The sequence below is a fragment of the Pteropus medius genome, unplaced genomic scaffold (genome assembly GCF_902729225.1).
Source record: "Pteropus medius unplaced genomic scaffold, Ma_sr-lr_union100, whole genome shotgun sequence".
In the NCBI taxonomy this organism is placed as follows: domain Eukaryota; kingdom Metazoa; phylum Chordata; class Mammalia; order Chiroptera; family Pteropodidae; genus Pteropus; species Pteropus medius.
In genome coordinates, this window is record NW_024344436.1 from 5,037,242 (window position 1) to 5,063,423 (window position 26,182).

The 26,182-nt window shown below is 58.7% G+C and overlaps 1 protein-coding gene across 13 annotated transcripts in view; it reads left to right on the forward strand.

Moving 5' to 3' along the window:
• ARVCF (ARVCF delta catenin family member) overlaps positions 1 to 25,348 on the forward strand; it is a 50,158-nt gene extending 24,810 nt beyond the window's left edge. For 2 of the 13 annotated variants that reach the window (XM_039872867.1, XM_039872857.1), the window contains exons 3-19: positions 4,303 to 4,530; positions 12,914 to 13,072; positions 13,262 to 13,788; positions 14,792 to 15,291; positions 15,918 to 16,101; positions 16,975 to 17,092; positions 17,515 to 17,686; positions 19,376 to 19,447; positions 20,911 to 21,038; positions 21,355 to 21,505; positions 21,740 to 21,938; positions 22,021 to 22,132; positions 22,232 to 22,322; positions 22,688 to 22,741; positions 23,246 to 23,358; positions 23,905 to 24,024; positions 24,483 to 25,348. In XM_039872867.1, coding sequence (XP_039728801.1) covers positions 4,321 to 4,530; positions 12,914 to 13,072; positions 13,262 to 13,788; positions 14,792 to 15,291; positions 15,918 to 16,101; positions 16,975 to 17,092; positions 17,515 to 17,686; positions 19,376 to 19,447; positions 20,911 to 21,038; positions 21,355 to 21,505; positions 21,740 to 21,938; positions 22,021 to 22,132; positions 22,232 to 22,322; positions 22,688 to 22,741; positions 23,246 to 23,358; positions 23,905 to 24,012 — 2,898 coding nt within the window. In that variant the 5' untranslated portion in view covers positions 4,303 to 4,320 and the 3' untranslated portion in view covers positions 24,013 to 24,024; positions 24,483 to 25,348. Of the gene's footprint in view, positions 1 to 4,302; positions 4,531 to 7,504; positions 7,667 to 12,913; positions 13,073 to 13,261; positions 13,789 to 14,791; positions 15,292 to 15,917; positions 16,102 to 16,974; positions 17,093 to 17,514; positions 17,687 to 19,375; positions 19,448 to 20,910; positions 21,039 to 21,354; positions 21,506 to 21,739; positions 21,939 to 22,020; positions 22,133 to 22,231; positions 22,323 to 22,687; positions 22,742 to 23,245; positions 23,359 to 23,904; positions 24,025 to 24,482 lie in introns of those variants that run through there. The other 11 variants (XM_039872858.1, XM_039872859.1, XM_039872864.1 and 8 more) reach the window with 11 other exon arrangements.
• Positions 25,349 to 26,182: the final 834 nt, after the last annotated feature.

Genomic DNA, 26,182 nt, shown 5'->3' on the forward strand with positions numbered 1-26,182 from the left:
TTTTTTTTTTGATGTTTCATTCTCACAAATTTGAGCTGGATTATCTTTCCTTGGCGATTTCCGCTGGTGCTTTAAGATTGAGACCAGCCTCCTTCCACCCCTTGCACCGACTACTAGTGATCCTGTGGTCCTGTCTGGCACAGACAGACGGATAAGGACTCCACCCTTTGTGAACCCCATGCCTCAGGCCCCCCGTTCCTTCCCTGTCCCCAGCCTTGGTACAATGCGAGTCCTTATGGCCTGACCAGAAGCTATCCCTGTGGCTGTGGGCAGCATCTGACCACAGTAGGGGTAACAGAGTAAAGATAGGTCCCCACGAGGCCTAGCCAGAGGTGCAGGGAGCAAATCTCCATGCTGGCAAGCGCCAAGGTGGGGACACAATGTCCTTCTAAGCAAAATGGGCTTTGGCACTACCAGACCACGATTCTGCTCTTCTGCTCCTGCTGGCACCACTTCCTCCCCATCCAGATGGGTAAGAGGGCAGGGGTGTGGAAGGAAGTTCGACCGAAGACAGTCCCCTCTCTCCCCTCATGGGAGACAGTGGCAGCGGGAGTGTGCTGACAGATGGCCAGTAAGGGATCAGGACTGGAGCGCAGGCCTCTTGCCTGCCTCCCCCTGCCAGCCTGACCCTTAGGAAATTCCTCTAATTCCTAAACCCAGATTGGACTTGGGCCTCATAATTTGGTTTTCCGGAACAGGATTTGGCTGGACTCCCTGTGAAGAGGAATGTCTGGGTCAGCAGAAAGACATCAAGTGTGCGCTTAGGTTTTGGGGGAAGGATCAGCATCTTCCCCTAGTTCCTCTGATGGTGGCTTCACTTTTCTGAGGGAGAGTATTGGCCACAGCTGTGCCCCAGAGGACTCAGGGACAGGGCTCCCTCCTCCAAGCGGTGTTTCAGAGTCTCATTCTTGCCCACCTTCCCACGCAATCAGGCACCCAACTGTCCATTCATTCATTCCTCCAGCCATCCTTTTATCCACTCACATACGGCCTATATTCCCACCTATCCACACATCCACCCGCCCATCTACCCTCATCCTCTCACACAGCTACTCATCCTGCAGTCCACACATCTATTCACTCGTTGCATCTATCCTTCTGTCCTTCCATCCCTCCACCCACCCACCAATCCATTTACCTGAGGTCATTGCTGGGGTGCCCAGGCCTGGACAGGCTTTCCCCAGGTTGACCACCTCCACTCCTGGCCTGAGATAGGCAAAACTGTCTTTGGACTGCATGTTTGTTCCTGTCTTCTTGCTAAATCACCTCCGTGGGCTGGTGGTTGTGTGTGGTAAGAAGCAGCCTCCACCAAGAACTTGTGAAGCTGATGGCTGGGGTCCTGGTGGGAGTTGTGAGGGGTCTGCTCTACAGGCAGTTTAAAACCCTTCCAAGGTAAACGAAGGCTGTAGTGGCATCAGCCAAGGAGGAGAGTGAGGGTCAGCTGATGTCCCACAGTGTGGCAATTCCCTGCCTGCCCCACACCCTCCCAGGTCTCAGCAGAAGTGAGTCTGGTGCCCAACTCTACCAAGATCAGGGCCCCACCCCAAGTCCTGGCTGGGAAAGATGTCTTTGAAATCCCATGGTCGATCTTAAAAGTCATGCACATTTTGCCTTTCATGTCATCACATATGTATTGTTTTAATTTAAAAAATAGTGTTTTGAGTTACCATCAGAAAAGTTGCAATCTGGGGTGCTAGTCTGGGTCACCTGAGCCCACATGTGCTCCTGTGCACCTGGGACCTGGGGAAACTCCCAAGTCGGGGAAGTGGGCCCGGATCTTCCCTGCTTCTTGGATGCCCTTGGCCAGCATTCTGCCTCCTGTGCATCCCAGGGATGCCCTTGAGGCCACCAAGGTGTCAAGGCTGCAGCCTGCATGGTTTGGTGCCCTGACCCATGAGCAGACAGAGGGGTGCACCCTCCAGCTGGAGCAGAAGGCATGGGCCTAGCACCCAGGGGCTCTGCTCCCTTTTGAGCACCTTTGGGGTACTCTACCCTCAAACTGGCTGGTGTTGGGGGTATCGCCTGAGGGACACAGTCATTTAGCTCCAGCTGAGAGAACTGGGCAATGGAAAGGTCACTGTGGGGTTTGGCCACCACCTCATTATAGCCTCAGAATTCTGGGCCCCTGGCCAGCTCCCAGCCAGAGTGAGCGGCCCCCTTCAGGGGGCTCCTTGGACCCTAGAGCTGGGGCATGCTGGAGGGCCCAGGGAAGCTGAAAGTTAAGGCTGTCCCCTTACCTGCTGTCCCCTGAGTCTGCAGTGCAGGCCTGGTCCTGCTGGGTTGAAGGAGAGGAAGCCTGAGGTCAGTCAGGAATCCACATCTCTGCACAAGGAAGAAGGAAAGTTACATCCTGGCTATGAGGGCAACAGCTTCCTGTGAGTCTTGATTGTCACCTCCCAGGGCATACCTTCCTCTCACATGTGCAGCCCTGGTCTCAACTGTGTTGTCCAGGGCCATGAGACTACCCTGCTACAATCAAGGCTCACTGAGGGCTGATCTGCTCTACCGCCCACCCTGCCATGTGCTGCCCTCCAGGGAGGAAGGCTCCACCATGCCCACCTAGGGCAGCCAGGTTTAGTCCATCTGTACACAAGGCCTGGTGGCCGCCATGTGCAGGTGTGTCTGGAATCCGTGTACAGACAGCAGTGGCTGTGCACAAGGGCCTGCGTGCTCATGGCCATGTACATGCCATACTATTTGTACCTTATTACCTGCTGATCAGAGGACTTGGTCTGCATCTCACCCACTGATCCCTACCCCCAGTAATGGCCATGGCCTCTCCCAGTAGTTCAGTTCATTCTTCCAGGCATGCTGATCTCACTGCCCCTCTTCTAGGTTATGCTGGCAGTTTTATTTTGTGACAGGAGCTGGGGAAATGAGCAGTTTCTGGGACCTATGCTGGCCTCTTATGCTCTTTGGGCCTCGGTTTCGCCAGTTGTCACAGTGGACTCGACTCTGCAGTGTCCTTTTCCCTCAACATGCCCCTCAACAGTGTCCCTGGCTCAGCCAGCACTAGTGTGGTCAAGTCCAGCACTGACCCTTCCTCCTTGGGTCTCTGTCCTTGCTGATGGCTCTGCCCCACAGAGCTGGCCCTTCAAGGGTATTACCCACTGTGCTGTGTCTCTAAGTTTAGGCCCTCAGTCGGTGCAGGGGTGAGGGGGCCAGCAAAGGCAGCCTCAGTAGTGTGATGTGGGTCGGGCCAGAAGGAGACCCTGAGCAGCACTGGGCACTGTGCAATACACTGAGACCCATGCAGCTGGGCCTGAGCTCCGCATACTCCTCCTGCTTCTTGCCTAGGAGCCAGGGAGCAAGTGGTAAGGAAAAATGCTGGCTCGTCATTGCAGCTGCCAAGCCCCAACTGCCTCCACCCGCTACCCTGGAGCCTTCAGGAACAGTGCTGGACTGGGGCCCAGGCAGGCCTGACCCTCCCAGCACACCGGGCCTGGGGAGCCTGGGCCCCTGCCCTCAACCTGCCTCTGGATCGGGTGACATGGGCCACTTCCAGGCACAGAATTGCAACCAGGCTGTACTCAGTTTTCACTCTGCCATGTGGATAGACACCACCCCCGTTCCAGCTAGTGTGGCTGTGAGTGGAGGCCAGACCTCGTCTGTAGACCCACGTCACCCCTGTGTCTGCCTAGGTATCTCAGGTACCCGGCTGCTATGGACCAGCATCTTATTCCCTGCCCACTGGCCACACCAGCTGTGTGGCTATGGATGGGTCCCCCACCCTCCCTGGGCCCCAGTGTCCACCTCAGTGAGACTATTTTGGTTCCTGTTATGGACTGAGGCACAGGGCAGGGGAGAGGTGGGGTGGAGCTGTCCTAGGAGCTGGGGAGGGCCAAGGAGGAGGTCTCCTATGTGGGGGTCCATCCTGCAGGCATCCCACTGGGTTGGCCCCATGAGATTGGAGTGAACTGGTATGTACTGTGGGCAGCAGAGGGTCTGGAAGGTCTGAGTGCTGGTCATACCAGCTCTTCTGCCCCTTCCCTTCCCAGGGGGCTCTGGGACCCACCTCCCACCCCCCTGCCATGGTCTGTGGTTCTGCTGGGCCTGCCAAGAAGCAGGGGAGCCAGGTCAGAGACCCACGCCCCTCAGGGAGGGAGCCAGCTGCTTCTGGCCAGCCTCAGATTAATGGCTTTTAATTTAGAATTTAATCAATGCAGCTTTTCTCCAGAGAGCTGAATGCTCCAGTCTAAGAGTGAATCGTATGATTTGTGAGTGGGCAGGCAGGGGGCCCATGATGGCCTCTCCAAGCCTCTGCCCTGGCCCTACCCTGACTTTGCTCTGCTTTGCCTGCAGCCAGCAGGCGTCCTAGTCATGGAGGACTGCGACATGCACTCAGCTGCCAGCATCCTGGCCTCAGTGAAGGAACAGGAGGCCCGCTTCGAGCGACTGACACGGGCACTGGAGCAGGAGCGGCGCCATGTTGCCCTACAGCTGGAGCGTGCCCAGCAGCCTGGTGTGGGCAGTGGTGGTGTGGGCAGTGGGCAGCCCCTGCCGATGGCCTGGCAACAGCTGGTCTTGCAGGTAATAGCCCAGTGACTCAGGAGGGATAAAAGTGCCAAGTGGGAAAACAATTAAGGGGCCCTAGTGGGCCACAAGCCTGCATGCATTGGTTTATTGCAAGACCTCCTAGGGCCTCTGGGGAGGAGGAAAGTGGGATCTCAAAGGGACCAGAAGTCCCAATTGGGTGTGCAAGCCACCATATGACGAACGGGCAGGACGTAACTTGACCCTCAAAACATCACTCTCTACTCAAGCCACCAGGGCACAGGCAGGGTCTGTTCTGGGCAGCTTAGTGATCAGCATGGTGACAGAGGGTTTGCCAGCCCTGGAATCTCCCTGCCATGTTGTTCTTCATAGCACACATTAATGGGAAGGCTCAAGCAAGGCCCCAGGCTCCGTCTACAGCTCAGAGGGTAACCTGGGAGCTCAGTTTCCCCACTGGCTATTGCCCTTACACTGGTCTCAGGCCACTGCTCAGCCCCAGAAGGTGTGGAGCCCTGCCTGCTCTATGGCCAGGCCTTGAGAATTCTAACATTGGGGTGCATGCTTCAGAGTCAGACCACCTGGCCTCTTCCCACCATCCACTGTGTCCCAGTGCCTAACCTGTGGACAAGGGACAAAAGCACCTGACTTGGGGCAGTAAGGGCAGGACGAGGAAATGTGGGAAGCCTAGAGTTTGGTGAGATTATTTTGGTTCCTGTTATGGACTGAGGCACAGGGCAGGGGAGAGGTAGGGTGGAGCTGTCCTAGGAGCTGGGGAGGGCCAGGGAGGAGGTCTCCTATGTGGGGGTCCATCCTGCAGGCATCCCACTGTGGTCCTTCCTCACCAACAACTCAGATGCCTGGGAGCAGAGGCCTGCTGAATCTCCTAGACTCCTCACAATGATCCAAGAGGGCCCCCCTCCCAGTGAGTTCCTCAGATTTCTGGATCCGCTCCCTAGGCAGAACATCAGCATTGCTCTTCTAAACTGGGCAGCCAGAGCCCTTCTGGTTTGTCCACCAGGACATGCACACCCTTCCTTTTCTGGTCCTGCTGAGCCCTCCAAAGGTGAGGCCTGTACCTCCAAACTTGAGGGGGAACAGAACAGCTTGGCTGGGCCACATGGAGACAGTGGCAGTCAGTGACCCTGAGGCTACCCCTCAGGCACCAGGCACTCTTATCTAGCCCTCCCAGGCCAGAAGAGGCTCGGGGCTCTAGCCCAGAGGGCACTAGCAAGGGTCAATGCCCCCGAGGGAAGATGTTTGCATGGCCTGGAGCTGTCTTGGCCTCCTGGGGGCTGTGGAGGGAAAACCTCAGGCCACCACCCCTCTCCACTCAAGGCCTTCCCAGCCTGCCTTCAGTTTTCTGTCTCTTGGGAGGAGATGGTTTTCTCAGGCTGAGATGGGAAAGAGTATGTGTTCCCAGGGCAATAGTAGGTTGGCAAGGCTGATGGGGAATGTTAGGGGAGGTGGGGCCACATCCAGCTGACCAAGCTTGGCAGCTTCGATGCCAAACCTGCTTTCCAGACCCATTTCAGCAGGAGGTGCTTGGTGACCTATTTGCTGAGCCAGAGGGCTACCTGGAGCTGGTCCTCAGGGTCAGAGCCAGGCTCTGCAAAGCTGGGGAAAGTGGCAAGGCAGGTGGCTGGGGCTAGGGGATTGAGAGGGCCCCCCTCCCAGTGAGTTACCGCTAGGAGTTACCGCTGCTGTGCCCTGCTCCCCCCGCCCTAAGACTACTCCACAGCCCAGTTGCCTGCCCTTCATTCTCCAGCAGGAAAGGTTCCTCCAGCCAGACACCTGGGTGGAACAGGACTGGGGGGGGGGTGGGGTGGGGTGTGTGTGTGTGTGTGTGTGTGTGTGTGTGTGTGTGTGTGTTTGCTTTAGGGACCTAGCCAGAGTGCTCGAGCATGCTGGCTGCATGGCCTAGATAGAGGCATGCTGTGGAAGAAAAGTGGCCCCTGGGTTGGCTCAGTGTTCTGAGTGGGGTCTGTGGAGAAACAGGTAGGAGGCAGGAGGCCTGGCCTGGGCCTCCTCTCTTGCCCAACCAACTGAACCTCCCTGGGCTGGCTCCAGCTCCATTCATCTCAGAGCCTAGTTACCTTGTTCATGATGCAAGAGCCATTGGCTTGTCTTTGTGGGGTATGATGCAAGAGGTGGCCCAGTCCAGCCTTTCTCTTGTCTATATTTCCCTCCAGCTGAGCCCCAGGTGTAGCTGCACTTTCACACAGGGCTGTTGAGAGCCGGAGTGCACCTTGGTAGAAGAGGCCCTGATTAACTAACTATCCACTCTGAACACCCCTGCCACCACTTCCCAGTAGATCAAAAGCATAGAGGAGAGAGGGTCTGAGGCCTGCTGGCTACACAATCTTTTGCCCAGCAAAAGGTGCCCTCTCCTTTGATCTGCTCTGACACTCCAGAGGGTGGAGGGACCCTGGGCCTCTGTATCTTGACAGAAAACCCAAGCAAAAGTGAGTCAGCGCAGGTCTGTTTGCCAGGTCCAGGTTGAGCTCTGTGGGGACACTTACTTAGGGGGTGCCTTGCTGGGGATTGGGCAAGGGACAGAAGCCAGATCTGAGAGATTTTGCAGCGCGGTCATCGCGGTAACTGCTCTCATCGGCCTCCATTCCACAGCAATGGGAAACTGAGTCGCAGCCACAATGAACAACTTGTGTCATCGAGGGTGGCCTTGCACTTTATCTGTGGCCGACTGGCTTCTGCACTGCAAGAACTGTTTTCCCAACTGTACAAGGGGAGGGACTTGTGACCTCTTTTACTGAGGACAAACTGAGGCCCGGGAAGGGGGACTCGGCGGGGAAAAAATGTCACCTCCGTTGGGGGCGGGAGCAGGAGAAGGATAAGGAGCCCAGATAAGCTGCAGGGGGCATAGGGGCGACCCTGGCTCGCGCTGATTGCGGAGCTCTGCTCCCTCCTGTCCCACCCACCGGCCCCCGCCCCGCTCCGCCCCGCCTGGGCGCGGCCGGGGCCCATTGGTTGCTCGCAGTGATCGCGGCCAGATCCGCCCCCGCGGGGAGCGAGTCCGCGGAACCCGATCCCGAGCGGCCGCGGCGCCGCAGCCGAGCCAGGTCCAGCCGCCGCCGCCGCCACCGACACCGACACCGACACCGCCCCCTCGGGCCCGCGCCCCCCAGCCGGCCCGATGCCGGCCGAACTCAGACAGGTTGGAAGGAACTGGGTCCTGGGAGAGGGGAGCCCTGTCCTGGCTACCGGCGGAGGGCGGGGCGCCGGCCTTCCCGGGAGGACCCGCTTTTGTTCCGCGGAGCCGCCGGCCGGAGGCGGCTATTGTCTGCGCTGCCGGCTGGCGCGTCGGGCCCGGGTGGGGCTGTGGTGAGCGCGCTGCCGGGGGCTGTGCACCGGGTGGGGCCGCGGGGGCCCCGGGAGGTGCGACCCTGCGCGGGGAGCGGAGCGGCACCGGGTGGGGCACCCCTAACCCAGCGCCCAAGACAGGTGCTGGCGACAGGGGTGAGGGGTAAGAGCCTTCTGGAGCAGCCCCCTCTGTGCAGGAGGGTGGCCAAGTCCTGAGAGGGGAAGCCCGGCTAGTTCTGCCCCCGGGGCCTCACTAGGCACCCCCTCCCCTCCAAAGCCCCAGCGCGCGCTCCGACTTTGGGGACCTGCGAAGGAGCTTCCTGAGGGAGCTTTAATGGAAGCGCTGTCTGCCGCGGCAGCGCACGTGAGGGGTGGGGTGAAGGACTGCCCTGCTCACCTGCGGAGGCCTGAGGGGGGTCTCTGAGGAAATCTCGGGCGGCCTTCCAGTACTGGGGTGCAGGGAGACAGGTGGGAAGCCTGTACTCTTTCCCAGAGAGGGCAGGGGTCCTGTAACAGGCCCAGAAAGAGTGGAGGAGCAACCGCCTGCACCTCCTGTGCTGGGAGGTAGGTCTCCCACACACCTGCCTCCTGGGACAGCCAGGTCTCTGCCTGATGTTCATCAGTGGTGTTGTCCCCATGGTCTGACCACTGACTACCCCAGAGATGGAGGTGCCATTGGAGAAGTTGAGGGAATTTGGGCTACAATGTGGTTGATGGATGTGGGCTGGGCTTGGGGAAGTTAGGGCCGGTGACAGCCAGCTCTGCTTTCTGTCCCCCACAAGCCTCTTCCCCCAGTCTGCTGGTCACCCATTACCTGTTGGCCTTGCTGCCACTCAGCGTGATGCTGTGCCTTGGCAGGGGGACTGCTGCTGTGAAGGGGTGAGCTCCCATCTGCCAGGACCAGGCCATGGGCACTAAGGGAGAGGGCGTCTGTGGTAGCCAAGGGCTTATTCCCTGATGGGAGATGCCAGCCTGGCTTGTCCTTGAGTCCATCCGAGATGGCCATACTGATGGGAAGGGGGCCGTCACTCCTCCACCACTCCATTCATTCATCTATCAGTAGCCATCTTGTGCCCTCTGGGAGCCTGGCCCCTGGAGGGTTATGGGAGCCAGATGTGAGATCCCACCTTAACCCATCCCCTGTGTTTGTCAGCAGGGTATGGATAGGGTGGGATACCTGCCCTGAGGTTTGTTCTTCATGATACAGACCATGGGTGCTCATCTGTCAAGTGCAGGCGGTACAGGTAGATCCATGCCTCTGGGACCTCAGTCTAGCTTGCTCCCCATTACGACTTCGCTGCTTTTCTCTGTCCCCTCCCTCTGCCACATTCACCCCAGAAGCTGTTGTAGGCTTTTGCCCAAGTGGTGGCTCCTCAGTGCATTGTCCTACATCTGGCCACAAAGGTGGAATGGCACAGTTCTACGTGCTCCACGGCCTTGACACCTGGGTCCTTCCTGTTTCTGTATGAAGAAGCTGAATCCTGGTGTGTGACAGGGCCTGGGCCCTCTTGCCCTACTCAGCTCTGTGCCACCCGGGACCCTCTTGAGAGCAGTGGTGAATGGTTGGGTCCACTTTTCTGGGATACCGGCCACTTCAGCCCCTACTCTGAGTCCTGGACTAGGCATCTGCCATAAGTTCAAGGAAGCTCATGGGAAACCCCAGGCCTGGGCATCAGCCCCTTTCTGGGCTGGACCTGTGGACCATGGACCAGGTGAACCATGGATGGGAGTACTATAGGATAGATTTGGGCCCTGGAGGTGGGTGATGGGAGGTTGGACAGTGGTCTCAGTGAGAGTGGCAAGGATGAGGCGGGGGCTGGGGAAAGGGTGACAATAGTTGACAGGACTTGGCAGGATTTGGGAAGTGGGAGCGTGTTGGGGTAGTTTGTTCAGGCTCATGTTCATGTTTGGGGTCTGGGGGGACCTGGGGCTACTGGGCCAGGGGTCAGCCTGGGTAGGTATACATGGGACATTGGGCCCTAGAGCAGGGCCTTGAAGCCAGACGAGTATCCACGCACCCTGGTCAACTGTCTCTGTTAAGTGCCAATTGTGCTTGTGCTAGTCGTCAGCCCATGATCCCATATCCCCACCCTAAAGATGTTGCAGAGGCCTAAGCTGAGACTCGATCTTGTGCCTCTCCCAACCCCAGGCCTCAGTTCCCGCATGTGCTGCCATCTCTGAGACCCCCATCGTGGACACATAGGTGTTGGTTGAGGGAGTCCGGACATGTGGTGGAAGACAGGAGGAGGTGATGGGGATGTGTGCATATGTGCAGTGCCTCTGCAAACGGTGGGCACTGTGCACTGGGTTTCATTAGAGCAGAGTGCTGTGCTCAGGCCTGTGAGCCAGGCTGGGTGCTCACGCATACACGTATCCCTGTTAGAAGGACCAGGTACATGCACATGTATGTGTCCAGGTCCCTGTCTGCATGTGTGTGCCCAGGCGTATGTAATGGGGGCCAGGCCTTTCAGTGATCACCCGCTGACTCATGCTTCTGCCTGCCTGCCTTGGTGAAGTCATCGCCCATTTTTAGCTCCCTGAGGTCATTTACCAGCAGGGGTTCTTGGTGCCTTGGGATCCCGCTGCTGGGCTGCCCTGGCTGGGTGTTGGTGGGTGATGCTGCAGGGTTGCCCGGCCTTCTTAGGGGCCCTGGCTCTTCTGGACACCCCATTCCCTCATCTTCCTGCACTGTACACTGTATCAGAAGCTCACCACAGGCCAGAGTGAGAAAAATAAGCTGGGCTACAGAGTAGCACTGGGGTCTGAGAAGTGCTCCCTGTCCTCCCCGCCCAGCCAGAGAGTAGGGACCCTTCTCTGATAGCGTTAAGGTATGCAAATATGCACAAACCTACTGAGAGGCCATATCCCACTGGCAGTGTTCTGGGTAAGATCCTGGTCCCCTCATGTCAGTCTTGCTTTTCTCTGCTTCCCTGCACTTGTAGCCACCACAATGAGGCCTGAGGCCCTTCCATGCCTGCCCCTCAACCGTCCCACCTTAGGTCCTAGCAGAGAGAGTTCAGTGCCTGCTACACATTTGCTCCTGCAGTTGCCAAATAAAAATGGGCCAGCCAAGGCCCCAGCAAAGACTGGCTGCGTCTGAACCTTCTGCTCCAGAGCTGTCCTAGCTCCCCAGTGTCTTCGAAGAGCCCAGGCCACCGTGCCTGGCAGCCCATCAGCATGTCCCCACTCTGGGCCTCAGTTTCCTTCTCTTTCCCAGGGAACAGTGCTTCTCCTTTCTAGCCAAGTCTCCAACAGGCACTTCACCTGCATCCTAAGACTGAGAAGTTTACAGCCAAGGCTGTGGCCCATGAGGGATGAGGTGTGGCTAAGAGGCTTTGCAAAACTGACTTCTGTATGAGTGCCTGAAATTCCTGTTAGCAGTTTGTGAAGATCTGGGTAGATCTTCTCCCCTCTTTCAGGCCTCAGTTTACCTTTTATAAAATATGTGTTGTCTTCTGCTTGGAGGGGATGGGGGTGCATATTCTACAGCTTTTTCTTTCTATGTCACCAGAGCCCTAGGGATGTGCCTGTCCTAACATGTTGGTGCAGGCCCCTCCCTGGACCCCTGAAGAGGTTGAAGGGGCCCAGAATCTCAACATTAAGAGCAGCTGAGAAGGTCAAATATTTCTTCAGGACAGGACCCCAACCCGGGGAGCTGTTATACCCCGAGGACCTCGGGAGGCAGACCTTGAAAGCATACCTGGCCACCTTGCCCTGAATACCTCTGAGGCCCAGGGACAAGAGCGGAGTAGGGCTCTGATGCCGGGCAGACGTGGGTGAGGCTCCTGGCCTTCCCTGGGCTTCAGCTCTGTGTACTGGCTTCAGGGGCCTGGGGCCCAGGCAGGGGACCCGTCCTGCAAGGCATGGGGCCTGGGCCACAGAGCAGAGCCTGTCCTCCTGCTGACCCAGCCCTGGCTGTCCGGGAATGTGTTCTCAATTGCCAGCCCCCGCAGCTTGGGTTTCAGCCCCTATTTGTCCTGGCCAGATGCTGATCCTGGGATGCTGGCACTGTATGGAGGATCCATGTGGTCAGTGGCCCAAGGGTATACTCTCAGTCCCTGTGCCACTCAGCACAACAGGGATCTGGCCTAGCTCTGCGTCCGGCTGGCCTGTCCTCTTTGAGCCTCAGTTTCCTCACTGGCAAGTCTGGGCCTTAGAAAGACCTCTGTCCAGAGTTGTCTTGCCTAAAATTCTATCATGGTCATCCCCTGCAGGGACGATAGCAAGGCAGGGGCAGGGTGGGTACAGGTTGAGAATGAGGCAGGTGTCTGAGAACTGAGGGCTGAGGGAGATCTGGGGGGTTGTACAGGGAGGGGACACCAGTGTGCTTGTCAAGGACAAGCCAGGTCTTGGTCTGAACGCACTCACTTTGGGCTCTGATGTGACACCTAGGGTCTTGGTGGGAGGCGGCACTAAGTGAGGTAGAGCCAGGCCTTACCCACCAAACACCCTAAGAGTGGCTGGGCCGGAAGGAGTGAGGGTATTTTGGTGCTCTGAGTGCACAGGGCATTCTGGGAGCTGGGTATTTCTGTCCTGCGAGGGCGTCTAACTGCCTTTGGGGATGGTAGGAGCCTGGGCGTAACCACAGGGAGCTGGTGAGCAGTACTGAATCTGCCACCCCAAGGCCTCTGCACTCAAGGTTCCTGAGGTGGGGCAGGGAGGAGGCCCAGGACACCTGGAGGGCCCAGCTAGCGACAGTGAGCAAAGTCAGGAGAGCATCCCGTGGGTCCCACCTGGCTTTCTTGATCCTCCAGGAGCCTGCGGTAGTCAGTCCTTATAGCTCAGACAGGGCTGCCCAAGACTGCACCATTGAGGTCTGGGACTTTATCTGCTAGCTCAGCCCCAGGAGGTCCTGGAATTGGAGGCTAGTCCCCAAGGACCCCCTTGGGATAGGGCAACAGGGCAGCTTCAGCGCCTCAGCATTCAGAGGCAGGGACATGCTGCCGTCCTCACCAGCGGGGGCTGAGACAGGCCTTAGGGTGGGTGGGTTCCAGGGGTGGGGATGAAGGCATTCCTGGCATCCACGCCAGCAAGAGCATCTGCACTCCAGAGAGAGGTGAACACTGGGTCCTCCACCGACACCTGCCCCTCACTTGCCCAGGAGCAGAGCCCGGGCAGCCAGGTCTCACTGGCCACGATGCCGGAGGCGCCTGAGGTGCTGGAGGAAACCGTGACAGTGGAGGAAGACCCTGGCACACCCACCTCCCACGTGTCCATTGTCACATCAGAAGATGGTACTACGCGGCGCACAGAGACCAAGGTATGGCCGGGCCCTGGTGGTGGGCAAGTGGCGTATGCAGCCGCAGTTGTCCCATTTGTAGAGTGGGCGCACGTCCCAATCTCCCTGGCGCCATTCGTTGTGGTGGAAGACTGAGGCCACTCTGTCCCTGCCAGACAGTGTCCGGCTTCTCAGGCTGCCCGACCCATCGGCTACCCACTTACTCACCAGGTCACCAAGACAGTCAAGACTGTGACTACACGAACAGTGCGCCAGGTGCCCATGGGCCCAGATGGCCTCCCTCTCCTGGACAGTGGCCCTCCGCTAGGGCCCTTCGCTGATGGCCCCCTGGACCGGCACTTCCTGCTGCGTGGGGGTGGCCCGGTGGCCACACTTTCCCGCACCTACCTCAGCAGCGGGGGCGGCTTTCCTGACAGCCCCGAACCCCGTGACATCCCCAGCTATGGCAGCCTGTCCCGTGGGTTGGGTGTGCGACCCCCGCGTGGTGGCCCCCTTGGCCCAGGCCCTGGCGATGGCTGCTTCACATTGCCTGGCCGCCGTGAGGCCTTCTCCGAGGGCCCTGAGCCTGTGCCACCTGCCAGCTGCTCCCAGCCTGAGCGCTTCCAGGCAGAGCCCTACGGCCTGGAGGACGACACACGCAGCCTTGCTGCCGATGACGGGGGTGGCCCGGAGCTGGAGCCTGACTATAGCACAGCCATGAGGAGGAGGCCTGACTGTGGGCGGGGCCTTCGCACTAGGTGAGCACCCTGTGCCCTGCCACTGCCTCCAGGGAGTTTGCCTTCCACTCTCCCCACCACAGAGTACCCCACATGTAGTCTAGCTGCTGGGGGCTAAGTTAGTCACACACACATTACTTGGAATTGGCCTCTGTTCTTCTCAAGTAGAGAAGCAAGGGCAGGTTCTGGGATGGTGGAAGTTGCACCTTTCCTGTCAGTCTGGGGCATGAAAGAAGTGGGTGACAGTGCTCAACACCTGTTGCCCTTGCTCTAGGCAGATGACCCTGAAGACACAAGCCCAAGAGGCTCAGGTTCTCTGAGCTTGAGGCCCCAGCCTTTCCCAAAGACTCAATTTCCCCATGAACGTAGCAATAAGAACCCAGATGGCCTGACCCATCCCAGTGTAGCCTCTGGTTCTGTCCCCTTTGCTTTCAGTTTCTCTATCTGTAGGGTGGGAACATGACCACAGCCTGAGTGGATTATGCTGCATTACCATGGGCAAGACACCTGATCCCTCCTAGCCTCAGCCCCTCCCCTGGGAAATGGGTTTGATGGTGACAACTCACAGGGATATCTTGTTACCTGGGGGACTGGTGCTCTGAATGTCCTTCAGATGGTCCCTCCAAGATGGCCATGTGCAGGGAGGATCCAAATCCTGGCACTAGCCAGAGACAGGCCTCATTGGAAGGTGGGACCCCAGTCAAAGACAGGAACAGGAGTACATTTAGTGCAGAATTGGGGCATATTGCCTAGTGTCGGGCGTGAGTGAGCTCCTGTCTGGGAGGAATGCAAGTTCTGATGACCATTGGCTGGGGTTTAGCTCTGTTACTGGTTTTGAGTCAGTTCTTGCTGGACTAGAGTGTGACTCTCAGTACCCACACAGTGCTTAGGGCCAAGTACCAATGCTCTAGGCCTAGTCCCACCCTCTGGGTTTATGTCCCCTGGAGAAGGTGTGTTGGGGCAGCTTGGGGGCAGGGCTGGTGGCTGCTGAGAAGATGTTCATGTACCTTACTCACCTGCACAGGGCCTATGAGGATGTGGCAGATGATGGCGGTGAGCTGATAGAGGAGCGGCCTCCGTTCCCGGCTGCAGCAGCACCCCTGGCCCAGCCAGAACAGGGCAGTTTGGGCAGCCTGGACCGGGTGGTGCGGCGCTCACCCTCGGTTGACAGTGCCCGCAAGGAGCCTCGCTGGCGGGACCCCGAGCTGCCTGAGGTACTGGCCATGCTACGGCACCCTGTGGACCCTGTGAAAGCCAATGCAGCTGCTTACCTGCAGCACCTGTGCTTCGAGAACGAGGGTGTCAAGCGGCGTGTGCGGCAGCTGCGGGGGCTGCCGCTGCTCGTGGCTCTACTAGACCACCCAAGGGCGGAGGTTCGGCGCCGGGCCTGTGGGGCACTGCGCAACCTCTCCTATGGCCGAGACACTGACAACAAGGCCGCCATTCGGGACTGTGGCGGTGTGCCCGCCCTGGTGCGCCTACTGCGGGCCGCCCGGGACAATGAGGTCCGAGAGCTCGTCACAGGTGAGTGGCACCTAGCTGCCCTGCATCCCCTATCAGGAGGTGAGAGCGAGGCTTGGCCAAGGCACCCTGTTTAGTCAGGAGTCTCAGCTGTTGGTGGCATGCATGAGGCTCTGACACTATGAAAGGTCCCCAGTCTCTACCTCTGAACTTTGCTGCCACTGGTGGCCTTGGCACTAGGCCCCTCAGGCAGGCTTTCTCCACCGGGCCCCATGTCCCTGTGACAACAACTCTGAGTCCAGCCTCCCTGGTCCAACCCCCAATAAGGCAGTGGTGGGGACTGTGCCTTTTGGGACCTGAGCGGCCAGTCAGGGTTATGTGACCACCTCTTAGTGTGGCCTCATGGCCCCAGGAGTGATAGTCCCCCCCACTCATGTGGCTGGAAAGAGGTGGAGATGAGAAGGTACCTGTTGGGTCCAGCCCCAGGTCCCTTGGAAGCCACTGCTTGGTGCTGTATGCCCAGGCCAGGGGAGGCACCCAGCACTTTTCACAGCTTTTGTCACTTCGTCCTTTCTGGTCTCAGTTGGGGCACAATGGAGGGTGGGGCGGGCAGGTCCTGAACAGGGTCACATGGGAGGTAGGGAGGCAGTGCCTGTGGTCAGCACTGGCTGGTCAATGGCGCCCCGCAGGCACACTCTGGAACTTGTCATCCTACGAGCCCCTGAAGATGGTCATCATTGACCATGGCCTGCAGACACTGACCCACGAGGTCATTGTGCCCCACTCGGGCTGGGAGCGAGAGCCCAATGAGGACTCCAAGCCACGGGATGCTGAGTGGACTACTGTCTTCAAGAACACTTCGGGCTGCTTGAGGTGGGGGCGGGGCTGGGCTTGGGCCCCCCCAAGCAGCCTCCCAGGGCTGTTCTTGGTCAAGAAGGCAGGAGCCAGGCACCAGAGCGTGCATGCAAATAGCTGTCCTGGAGATAGTCATATCCTTGTGTCCCAGATAAGGTAGAAGGCAACTAACCACCCTGGCCTTAGGGCTTCAGAGCCATGTCACAATTCCTCCCCAGAGTCCCGAGAATGGGGCCTGATGGGGTTGTACTCATCCCCAAGGGCTGCCTCTGGACAAGGTCTGCCACCTTGTTGTGCCAGTACCTCATGGCTCCAGCCCTGACCAGCTTCGACTCACTGTCCTATCACTGTGACAGCCAAGGGTGGGAGAACCAGGACCCTCATCTCTAGTCTGCTTCAGAGGCCTCATTCCACCTACTGTGACCTCTGCCCCGCCCCCACCCTAGGAGGCCCTGCAGAGACCTTACAGGTAGTCCTGGGTCCCCATGGTCCTGACTATTCATTAAGACACACCCCTGTGGCCCTTCAGAGTCCTGACCTCAGGAAAAGCAGAGCCCAGAGCTTCCACTGGGGCAAGAGGAGCCCAGAATTACCCGTGTACAGGTTCGGGACTCTGAACCTACCTCTGTCCCTTTCCAATTTATCTGGGATCAGTGAAGCACTCCTACCACCTCAGGAGATGCCAGGCTAGGCCTCCTTCCCCAGGGTCTCAGCCATCAGGCCACCCCTGCCCCACTGTCACTGCTCCAGGCTGCTGTCACCTGCCAATAGCCCCAGTAGGGCAGTGTCAGGGCCCATTTTGCAGATGAAGACAAGACCCCAGGGCCAGGTGGGGACTGGGGGAGTTCCCCTGGGAGCCAGGGGTCACAGGGCTTGCTCTTGGCCACCCAGGAACGTGAGCTCAGATGGCGCAGAGGCCCGGCGGCGACTCCGGGAGTGCGAAGGGCTGGTGGATGCACTCCTGCACGCCTTGCAGTCAGCAGTGGGCAGGAAGGACACAGACAACAAGGTGGGTGGGCAAGACAGGGCGGTCCCAGCAGGTCTCAGACAGGCTTAGTCTCATAACCTCCCACAAAGTGTTGGGGAGACAGACCAGATGGGGCCTAGGAGGCTTGAACTGTCTGGGCAGCACAGAGGGGAATAGGTGCGCACATCTGGGACAGTGTGGATTACCTTCTAGTGGCCGTATCATGAAGTGGGCCTGCCACAAAGCCACAGACAAGGCCCTCCACGCAGCAGGTATTTCACCCTTTTCCTCCCTCTGCCCATCCCTGAGGGTTCTTGCCTCTGTGGGCCCCCTCGCTCAGACTTCCATGTCTCTACACCCCTGGTCCCCTCAGTGCACACTTGCCTGTGGCCAGTCTTCTCTGAGAGGGTCAGCATTCCCCTCACCCACCTGGCCATGCCCCACCAGCTCTCCTCTCCCCACAGTCGGTGGAGAACTGCGTGTGCATCATGCGGAACCTGTCCTACCACGTGCACAAGGAGGTACCTGGGGCTGACAGGTACCAGGAGGCTGAGCCTGGGCCCCCAGGCAGTACTGCGGGCTCCCAGCGCCGGAGGCGGGATGACGCTGGCTGCTTTGGTGGCAAGAAGGCCAAAGGTGGGACTGGTGTACCACTTTAAAACCACTCCTCCCTGCTCCCCGGCTGAATGCTCTCCATACCCATGACAGTCATGTTCAGCTCCCAGTGGGCAAGCAGGAGAGCATACCATCCTGGGGTACCCAGCTGACAGACCCAGCCTTTGCTCATCTGCACTGTGGGGCCCCCAGGGGATGATAGGAAGGCACATGATGGTACCCAACCATGCCTGGACCCAGTCCCTCAGCTCTAGGAAGGGTTCTGTGGGTCCAAGTTTAGAAACCACTGAAGATGATGCGACTTCCCGGTGTTGACAGACCACCTGAAGACTCTGAGACCCCTGAGGGCAGGACCCCACCTCACCTGCATACCACTCTCACCTGCAGAGTGCAGATTCCAACATTCCCCAGTAGCTGCTACGTAGTCTGTGCACCACCTTCACCTGCCCACCCACGTGGGCCTTTTCTGATCCCTGTCGTACTTGTGGGCACTCAGCTTCCAAAAATAAATGGGGTGAGATTCCACGTCCCACCTGTTCAACCCAGGGTGCACAGTGGGAAGTTGAAGTCCCCTGGGAGGGTGTGGGGTTGCTGCCTGCTCAGGCTCGTCTCCTCTCTCTTGTGCTTCCTCCGGCTGCTCAGAGGAGTGGTTCCATCAAGGTGAGTCCCTGTTTGTCCCGACATTTAGGCCTGGTGCACACCAGGGAGGCAACCCCTCTTACCCCTCAGGTAGTCGTCTCCATGGCAATTGCAGGCCTCCCAGCCTCAGGGCCCTGCCCTATTGCTGTCCGGTTCCTTCCCTGAGCAGTCTTCTCTACGACAGTGACAGGAATATCATACCTTGGATGGGTTTGGACGCCAAGGGGCTATCCCCCTGTAACCTCAGACTCTGTTCCTCAGGCAGTGCTGGGTCTGGAACTGGAGCTAGGGCAGAGCTGAGACAGGCAGGGCGTGCGGTTGTCAATCCTCAGGGGCACCAGGGAACAGAGTATGTCTCTCTAATGGAATGGGGTGATGTGTGACTCAAGACAAAGACCACACAAAGGCCCCAGGAGGCCAGGTAGGGCGGGGATCCACATCATCTGAACTCAGCTCCGCTGCCTTTCAAAGGAGGAGAGACTCCCTCTGAGGTGGGGATGGTGGCTGAGAAGTGGTGACATACTCGCAGAGGTGTGCAGGTTGAGATTGACAGGTGTTGGGTGGTGCTGCTGCAGGCTCTTGGCTTGTGAGTGAGGGGTCTCCTGGTCAACGGAGCCTGGAACAGGGTCCAGGTCCCAGGTAGGGGCAAGTTTTCCCATGGGTGGGGCACAGCCCGAGCCCTGCTTCATTGTGCAGCCAGGCGTGTCCTGTTAGCCCTCAGCATCCCCGTCTGTACCTACCTGTCACCCAGCCAAGCTCCTGGATCCCTTAGTTCACACTTCTGGCAGCTGCAAGGAGGCCCTTGGGCAGGTCTGCAATGCAGCTCCTAGCACCCGATGGAAGATAAGTTCTAGCTGCTCAGGGCAGGGCTGTGATGTCCCCAGGTTCCTTTGCCCCCACTGCTGTCCCCTGGACTAACTCAACATCTCTGTTCCCTTGGCCTCTTGGTGCTTAGGTTTGGACATGGAGGTGCTTTTTGAGTTCTGGGCAGGAAAGTGCTGTGTCCAACCCTCCTAACAAACACCTGCCCACCACAGGGTCTGCCTCACCTCCACTGCTCTTCTGTTCCAGGGAAGAAAGATGGTGAGATGGACCGGAACTTTGACACGCTGGACCTGCCCAAGAGAACTGAGGCCGCTAAAGGTGAGTGGGTGGAGGCAGAGTCCAGGCTTAGGCCTATGCAGGAGGTGGAGTTCAGGCTCAGGCCTGTCCAGGTAGTGAAGCTTTGTGCCACCGAGCAGGCCCAAAGGGCCTTGGGGGATATGATGGAGAAACTGAGGACCACAGGTTTGGAGTTCCCCAGAGGACCATCTTGTTCCTGGGTACTTGCTGAGGGTTTAGAATCAGGGTCAGTGCCACAGGTCACTTTAGGTAGGGTGGGGCGACAGGCCAGGCACTTGCTAGTCACATGGTTTTGGAGTGAGGCCCTCAGTGAAGGGCAAAGGCTGGCCAGCAGGGCCTCCAGTGTCAGCTGAGGGGCTCAGGTTCAACTCTGAGAGATTTGGGAGCTGGGAGGATGCAGTCAGATTCAGTACAGAGGCTAGGCCAGATCACCCTGACTCATGGAGGGATAGAGTGGTCTGTCCTTGTCCTGTGTCTGTTGGAGCCCTACTGTGTGCTGCTACTGTTCTGAATAATGGGAATCCAGCCTGAGTGAGAGAGGTCCCACCTGGTGAGCCCCAGGCCACAGCCCCCTCTGTGAGCTCAGATGCCCCCAAACAGGGTGGAAAGGACCAGCCAACAGGAGGTTTGGGGGAGCATCACAGGCTGAGGAGCTAACCTGGGCCAACACCTGAGGGAGCAGTGTGTTTGGAGAACAGGAAGCCCAGCCAGCCTGAAGTGGAGGGAGCATGGGACATGAGGACTGGGGAGAGGTTGATGACATTTGGGGCAGGAGGATGGGGCAGGGAGGTAATGTCCGAGAATAGAAGCCCCAGTGTGGGGACAGCAGCCTTGGAAGGCTGCTCTGTCTCTTATCTTAGAAACTCTGGTAGGGGAGCACTGCTGTCAGGCCTGGGCCTCATGGAGGCTGGGCCCTGTTGCTAGGGCCATGACCCTGGTAACACAGCCTCAGTTACACATGGGAGAGATTGGGCCTTGTTGTTAGGAAAGATGGGTCTTGCTGTTAGGCCCCACTCTCCAGTTGCAGGGGCTTCTGTTAGTTACCCAGGAGGTTGGGCCTTGTTGCTAGAGAATTTGAATGCTGTTACTAGGGGTGTGGCCATGTTTACAAGGCCCTAGTTAGTAGTCCGAAGGTCAGGTCCTGTTGCTAGGGGAGCTGCCCTGGTTGCTGCCTTTCTCCCCACCTCAGGCCTCTTGGATGCTCCAGTTGCCTGACAGTTCTAATCTCATTTCTTTGGCAGCAGAGTTAAGGGAAGAACAACTTCACCCAAACCCACTGCCTCCTCACTGAGCCTCTTTGTTTCTCTGTGAAGTGAAAATGCTTTTCCTCTTGGATGGTCGAAACATTGATGTTAAACGCCCCCTCACTACACCACACTCATCCCCTGGGCTCCAGCTCACCCTTGCCCTAGGAGGCGAGGGAGGGAGACGGGGTGATGGGAGGAGGTCTGGGTGACCGTGGGTGGCGGGTGCTCTGTGCCCAGGCTTTGAGTTGCTGTACCAGCCCGAGGTGGTGCGTCTCTACCTCTCCCTTCTTACGGAGAGCCGGAACTTCAACACCCTGGAGGCTGCAGCTGGTGCCCTACAGAACCTCAGTGCTGGCAATTGGATGGTGAGAGGCCAAGTCTGGCAGGGAGGGGACACAGAGAATCCCAGGCGTCCCTTTCAGTGCCCGCCCCTGCACAGCGCCTCTCCAAGGTCTGGGAGGTTCATGGCTCAAAGGCTGCAAGCACTGTGCCCTGGGTGGTGGGGTGGGGAGGCTTCTTGTGGAGGTGGAGTTGAACTGCTGGGATCGGGCTTTGTCAGGACAGTGCAGCTGGAGGGAGTGGTCAGGACTCACATGGGAGAGTGGCATGTGTGGCGCGACTCTGCGTGCTGAGCACGCTCTCCACCTCCGCCGCTCTCCACCTCTGCTGCCGCTGCCACAGTGGGCCACGTACATTCGCGCCACGGTGCGCAAAGAGCGCGGTCTGCCGGTTCTGGTGGAGCTGCTGCAGTCGGAAACCGATAAAGTGGTGCGTGCTGTCGCCATCGCCCTGCGTAACCTCTCGCTGGACCGGCGCAACAAGGATCTCATCGGTGAGGACGCGGACAGGGCTTAGTCGAATGTAAACAGGCTGGGCTACCGTTGGGGGCTGGGGGTCAGGAGGTTCAGAGTTCCGGCCCCGTCCCAGTGGCTCGGTCTCAGCTGCAGGAGCTCTGGTCTTCTAGCCCCCTGTGCATCCGGTCGTTGTTGGCTTCCTTTCTCTGAATCCCGCTCCTCCCTGCAGGGTCGGGCAGGGGCATGTCCTAACACCCGACCTTGCCTCTCAGGGAGCTATGCCATGACGGAGCTGGTGCGGAATGTGCGCAATGCGCAGGCTCCAGCACGACCCGGGGCCCGCTTGGAGGAGGACACGGTGGTGGCTGTGCTTAACACCATCCACGAGATCGTGTCCGACAGCCTGGACAACGCGCGCTCGCTACTGCAGGCTCGCGGCGTGCCAGCTCTAGTGGCCCTGTGTGCCTCCAGGTGGGTGGGAGTGGGGTCCGGGGGTGGGCCTGGGGCGGCTGGGGCGGGGCCGGACACTGACCCCACCCCGGCCCTGCCTCAGCCAATCGGTGCGCGAGGCGAAGGCCGCGTCCCACGTGCTGCAGACTGTGTGGAGCTACAGAGAGCTTCGTGGTGCCCTGCAGAAGGATGGCTGGACCAAGGCGCGCTTCCAGGTGCGGCCTGCGCAAGCTTTCCTCTCACTTTGCCAGAGTGGTTCACCTGCTGGAGCGCCCGTGACCCCCACCCTCTGTCTATTTTGTTCCCTCCTCCAGTCAGCTGCTGCTAATGCCAAAGGGCCCAAGGGAACACTGAGTCCCGGAGGCTTCGATGACAGCACGCTGCCGCTGGTGGACAAGAGCCTTGGTGAGTACGAGATAAGGTTGGGGGTGGGGCGGGCATAGGAATCCATCCTTGAGGTTCAAGAGTGGCTCCTCCACCTGGGTACATTGATGATGACAAGGCAGGTGAGGGGTGGAGGAGGGAGGCAGACCTTTTTACAGGAAAATGGCCCCGGGGTGGCTCCTTTCCCTGTTTGCAGTCACCTACATCCTCTCCACCCATGGTGACCACATTGATGCTAAGCTGGTGTGGGGGTACTAGTGGGCAGTGGCCCAGTAGAAGGGTGCAAAGATGTTAGTGACAGAGGGTACCCAGGGTCCCATGGATTTGTCCGCCCTAGTCCCCCAGCTGCTGTTTGCAGCAGCCAGCTGCTTGCTTGTGTCTTGCAGATGGTGAGAAGCTAGGCAGCCGGGACATGATCCCCATGGAGGCCCTTGGCCCAGGTGAGTACAGGTGCAGGACTGCTTGTTTCCTGTATGGGGAGGAAAGGAGTCTGAGATGGGCCAGGTGGTTTTGCTGATCATGTGTGTCTGTGTGTGCGTGTGCGCGCGCACGCACGCTCCTGTGTGTCTGGTGCTGGGAAGGCCTTCTCAAGAGGTGCTGGTTGGAAAAGAGATTTGGTTTAGGGGTGCTCAGGAAATGAGGAGCAGGGCAGCCAGGGAAGGTCAGTGCCCAGCTACAGTCTCTGGTCTGCTAGTTAAGGGGATGCTGGAAGGTTGGGAGCTGCCCAGGGGTAGCAAGTGAGTGGCTGCAGGTCTCGAGCCACAAGAGGCAAGGTTGTGGTAAGAGCTGGGGGGAGGGGCTATGAGAAGACCTGTCCCTGTCTTCCAGGGTAGTACTGGGGAAGGGCAGGTGCGGGGGGGCGGTCCTCTTCAGATGCACCCTGTCCCAAAAGCCCCTTGTCCGGGCTGAGAGAGAGATCTACTCCTGTGGTGCCTGCCCCTCAGAGTTCCCCTCGTGCCACCACCCCGCAGACGGATACTCCACGGTGGACCGAAGGGAGAAGAGGGCTCGAGGCAGTGCCTCCGCAGGGGAGACCTCAGAGAAGGAACCGTTGAAAGTGAGTAGCTGTGGGCAGGTATCCAGGGAGGTAGCATGTCTTGGGGTTTCCTATAGAGGGGCCCAGGGAAGTTGCTGAGTTTGGTCTGGCGGGAGACCAAACCTGAGCATTGGCCCCTTCCACTTGGGAACCTCACATCAAATCAGTCTGTGAGTACAGCTGGTTTGAAGCTTACACCAACTGGGAGGGAGGGGGCAAGTGACAGGGGACACAGCCTAGCAGAGTACACAGGTCTGGAGAAGTCTGAACAAGTGTGTCTGTATCCTTCCCTGCGTGTGAGTGTAGCCAAGGGCCTACCATGGTCCTACCTCCGGGCAGCACCTGCCGCCTCCTCTGCACCAGTCCTCTGGCTTTGGGCACAGCCCACTCTAGATCTGTGTGACCCATACTAGCCCAGCTCCCCTCTACCCCAGCACTCCCCCCCTGAGCACCAGCATCAGCCCTGCTTCACCGACCAGACCAGCCTCCACTGTCAGCTCTGACTAATCTGCTGTGTTCTGCCTCTAATGCCTTCCTGCCTTCCTGCCCACTGCCTGTCCGCTACAGCCCGACCCCAGCAGGAAAGCTCCTCCTCCTGGGCCCAGTAGGCCCGCAGTCAGGCTGGTTGACGCCGTGGGGGACACTAAGCCTCAGCCCGTTGACTCCTGGGTCTAGCTTGCATGCCTGGTACGTTCTCTCTTCTGGTTGTTTTTCTGTCTCCTATCCTGGGGGCAGGGGCTTCTCGTTAATCTCTGATAGCTGCATGCTCTGCTTTCCGTGAGTGCTCCCTGGGAGGACCCCTGCCTCGAGCCCAGCCAGCCCACATGCCCATCTTAGGAAGGACAAGTTGAGGTGTGAAAGGGAAGGGCCTCCCTGGGCCTGCAACCTGGGTCTAAGCACTGTGCCATCAGGGCTTGGATGAGATGGGATAAGAGCAGTGACAGTCCCCCCACCCCCCTTCAAATACCCCAAGCACATGGCCCCAGAGTTCCAGCAAGTTGGAATTGGCCCTGGTGCTGAGACCCTCAGGGTTGGCCCACGCCACCCACAGCAGCTGCCTTCGTACAGGCCTCCATGTATCTAGCTTATGGAGGCAGCCCCCAGCCCCTAGGCACGCTGCTCAGCCTTCCCTTCTCCCTTCTCAGGGCCCGGGCCTAGCCTTTCGTTCTTAGGGATTTGGTCACAGGAAGAAGGGAACTCCAGGGCCGGCCTGCACAGACCCTGCTGTGGAGCTTGGAGCCCCCTGGCGGCAGAGGTTGACAGTGCCTCTGCATCGGACCCAAGGCGGGACTTTCTGGACACACCTTCCTTCCTGACCCCTGGATCCCTCCCTCCTAATTCCCTAGGCAGTTAGCTGTTTACTGACTTGGTGCTGTGTGTGAGAGAGAGAGAAGGCCAGTGGGGCTATGGGATAGGGCCCAGGGAGGCAGCAGGAGAGGAGGCCTAACCACTTTGGGGCTGAAGAAATAGGAGAGTATGGCCCTTTGTGTGCAGTGCCCCAGAGGAGCAGGGCAGCCCAGTCCTGGGGGCAACCAGCTGAGCAGGGAAGGGGGCTCAAGAGTTTGACTCTGAAGGGTGGAGGGGATCCCCTGGGCTCCCCAACCCACTCCATGGCAAGCCAACCATGGGCGGGGGCTGCTCCGGTGGGGCTGGCCCACGCAAAGCAGGTTGAAGGCAGCAAGATGGGGGGCAGACTGTGCTTACCCCCATCCCGCCCTTGGACGCGTGGAATCCCAGTGCATCTCAGGACCTTCCTGAGTGATACTGGCCGGCCCTGGCGCAGCTTCCACATCTTGTCTGCTAGAGCCCTGAGTAACGTCGTGGGGACTGATGCCTCGGGGACTGACCCTCAGCAGCAGCGGGGGATTGCTGTTCAGTGCCTGCTGTTTGTGACTTAAAAACAGAAAACTGACAAAAAGCATTAAAAAAAAACCAAAATAAGACTGTATTGGTAAACACGTAAATTTTTCTAAGGAAATTTAAAAATTAAAAAAAAAAAGCAACAAAGAAACTACTTCTCTTCTATGGCTCAGACCTCTCAACAGAAACTGCTCACTCCTCCCTGTTTGCCAGGTGGGGGAATCGAGGAAGGTGGCCCCAGGTGTCTGCTCTGTCCAGCAGTGGCTTGGTTTCCAGGCCCCATGGGTGTTTCCCACACACATACCCCCAGCTTCACTGAGATCCCCTTTCCACACGCAAAGAGGAGTGGGCTTGCTCTTGGGTGGTTAGCTAGTCCCTGAGCCTTGGAGTGCGTCCTGGTGAGAGGCTTCTCTGGACACAAGTGGTCTCATCCAGGACAAGGTGATCACTGGGGAGCCTCTGAGATGGCCAGAGGCACAAACCCTCGGGGCTCAGGGATGGAGGGACATGGTTGGCACTGAGGGCATCTATGGATTTAATGGGTGCAAAACAGCTCTACCTCATCACTCGCTAGCTGCACAGCCCGCAGAAGTGCCGTGCTACCTGTTCAGAGCCCACTATTTCTTCCGTGAACAGGGCTGAGTGGGACTGGGGATGGTGCCTCTACCCAGTGCCACACAGCGGAGCTGGGTGCTGAAGAGACCGAGCCTGGCGCTGCTGCAAGGCCAAGTCCCCCTTTCCCCACACCCGCTCACCCAGCCGCCCTATTCTGGCTTCCCAGGTGAGGCAGTCTCCAGGTGGGGGGCTCCGCCCAGCCTGCAGATATCCCTGTGGGGCTGTGACTTGTGTCCTCAGCCTGGCCAAAGGAGAAGTAGTGCTGGGACTGGGAGTTCCCCGGGCCTGAGGGTGGCGTTAGCATCCTGTCAAGGGGAGCGCTGCCATGTGTTTGGTGACAAAGTAGAAGACAGCGGGAGAAAGAAGGAGC